The sequence below is a fragment of the Brassica oleracea genome, chromosome C3, assembly GCF_000695525.1.
Source record: "Brassica oleracea var. oleracea cultivar TO1000 chromosome C3, BOL, whole genome shotgun sequence".
NCBI classification, from domain to species: domain Eukaryota; kingdom Viridiplantae; phylum Streptophyta; class Magnoliopsida; order Brassicales; family Brassicaceae; genus Brassica; species Brassica oleracea.
Genome location: NC_027750.1, coordinates 28,240,351 through 28,242,747, shown reverse-complemented (window position 1 = coordinate 28,242,747; position 2,397 = coordinate 28,240,351). Strand labels below are relative to the sequence as shown.

General features: G+C 35.5%; 1 protein-coding gene across 1 annotated transcript in view; it reads left to right on the top strand.

The window, feature by feature from the left end:
• LOC106330304 (glutathione S-transferase T3-like) overlaps nucleotides 1-238 on the top strand; it is a 2,013-nt gene extending 1,775 nt beyond the window's left edge. Inside the window, exon 2 of the mRNA XM_013768796.1 lies at nucleotides 27-238. Within this exon, the coding sequence (XP_013624250.1) occupies nucleotides 27-238 (212 nt within the window). The remainder of the gene's footprint in view (nucleotides 1-26) is intronic.
• Nucleotides 239-2,397: the final 2,159 nt, after the last annotated feature.

Genomic DNA, 2,397 nt, shown 5'->3' with positions numbered 1-2,397 from the left:
CTGTGTCATATTGCACAATATGATAGTAGAGGACGAAAGACAAGGATACATTCTAGCTAATACATCTGAGTTCGAGTCAGGAGAATCTAGCCGAAGTTCGAAGGTGAGAAGGAGAGAAAGTGTGAATGTTGATATGCTTAACATTCGCAATCTGGTTCGGGATCCACAAATTCATGAGCGTCTGAAAGCTGATTTAGTTGAAAATGTATGGGCAAAATTTGGTGATCGTAGTGATTAATCTTTTGTATGTTCTTGAATTTCCAATGTATTAAATAAAACCTTTTAAGAAATAATTAAAAATATTTAGTAAGTTTATGAATTCTCAATGTATTGAATTACAACTTCTTAAAAAAAAAAATCAAAATTTTAATTTTTTCAAAATTTGTTTTTTTTTTCCAAAAATATATTATTTTATTCGTATGAACCCGAACTTGAAGTTCATTGATGGAGAAGCACATTTGATTCGGGTTCAACACTGTTCATGACCCCACCATTAAATACATAAAAAAATCCAATGAACTCCAAGGGGGGGTTCATTGATGTACATGCTCTTATAGCACTCAAAACAACTTGAATCCGATCAAAGGATCCTTCCTTTTGATCATACTCTCTTGGATCTTTATCTGTACAAACAATAGCTAACTTCTCCATCTCATAAAAAAACATCCAATAGTAACTTCATCTCCGTCGATCCAGAAGGGCTAATCACGCTATTTTCACTTCTAATATCAAACTCGAAACCTCAAACGGTTTCTGCCCACGGCTAAGTTATTTTATCTCAATGTTTCTCTGCCCTGACGTTTCCAATCTGCTCCATCAATAGATCATACCTAAGCTTCCTGCTCTGAACTTCATCTTTCATCATCAAATCACTTTTATTTCCATCTCTTCTTTTTTTCTCTATCTTCCTTTCTTCGGCTTCATAACTCATCGATATAGACCTATCCGGAAACTTCTTTCGAAACAGAATTCTTAACCTTTTGCATTGAGCTTCAAGCTCAGCAATCTTTTTCACATTCCTAAGTTGTTGTTTATGGGTTAGCAAACCATAGACTTGCGAGTTTCCTCTGTTTTGACCTCAAGCTCCTTCTCAAGAACAGTATACTCATATCTCAAGAAGGCGTTTTCTTTCTCCACTGAATCTAATCTTGTCATTAACGCTTCAAATTCTGACTCCACCTGAAATTTACGCTCTAGTAGGCAGGCTTACCACGAGCTTTTCTTTGGCCACAAGCGACTTCTTCAGCTGAGTGTTCTCAGCTTCTAGAGTTTGAACCCCTTCTCTTCATCTCAGTTAGATCATCATATGCAGATTCTTCTTGTCTCTCCTTCTTAGTGTCTCTTCTGATACACTCCATTCCTTAACTGTTGGATTTCCCTCATTAGCCCAAGAAGAAGAAATAAGAAGGGGAATAAGAAGGGGGTGTTGAGAAGTAAATTTGATTTGGGTCATATGTTTGGGCTAATATTTTACTAATCATATTTAGCTCAAATCTTAACCAAAATTCTAGAATATCCTCCACCTTCTTAAGATAAAAAAAATCTAGATATTTTTTATAGAAAAATCTAAATAATTAGAATAAAATAATCTAGATATCATAAAAAAATTATCTAGAATTATGATTAAAATATTTGAGATATTTTATATCATGGAGGCTATAAATACCTCCACTCCCCCCTTTCATTTTGTTAAGAAGAGAGAAAACAAAGAGAGAAAATATTTGTAAGAGAGAGTTTCCAAAAACAAAATCTTTGTAGTAAACCCTTTTCTAAATATTAAGAGTCTTCTTCTTAAATCTCTTAATTGTCTAAATCCCATTTTCATCTCATCAATATTGGGTATTATTCCCAACAGCTGGTATCAGAGCCAAGTTCAAACATAACATCAAGACCCGTGAGATTCAAGATGGAGGCTACCGTTACCGTTGAAGGTGACATGTTCAAACTCACGACCTCTTATTGGAAACCGATGATGGAAGATCACCTTTATTGTAAGGATTTGCATGAACCCATCATCATGAAGGAGAAGCCGGAAGGAAAGGATGACAAAACATGGGAAATACTAAACCGAAAGGCGGTTGCTGTAATCCTTAAGTACATTAACCGATCTCTCTTTGAACATGTTTCTATCTACACAAATTCTTTTGAATTATGGACAAAACTAGAATCCATGATTCAAAAGAAAACACCTCGAAACAAAGCTCTTCTTGTTCGACGGTAGGTAAAGTTGGAGTACAAGGATGGCCAGAGCATGATGGAGCACTTGAACAATTTCAAGGGGATTGTAAATCAGCTTAACAAAGTTGATATGAAGGTTGAAGACGAAATGCAAGCCCTTTTACTCCTTAGTTCACTACCGGAGAGTTGGGACACACTAGTTGTCACTCTAAGCAATTC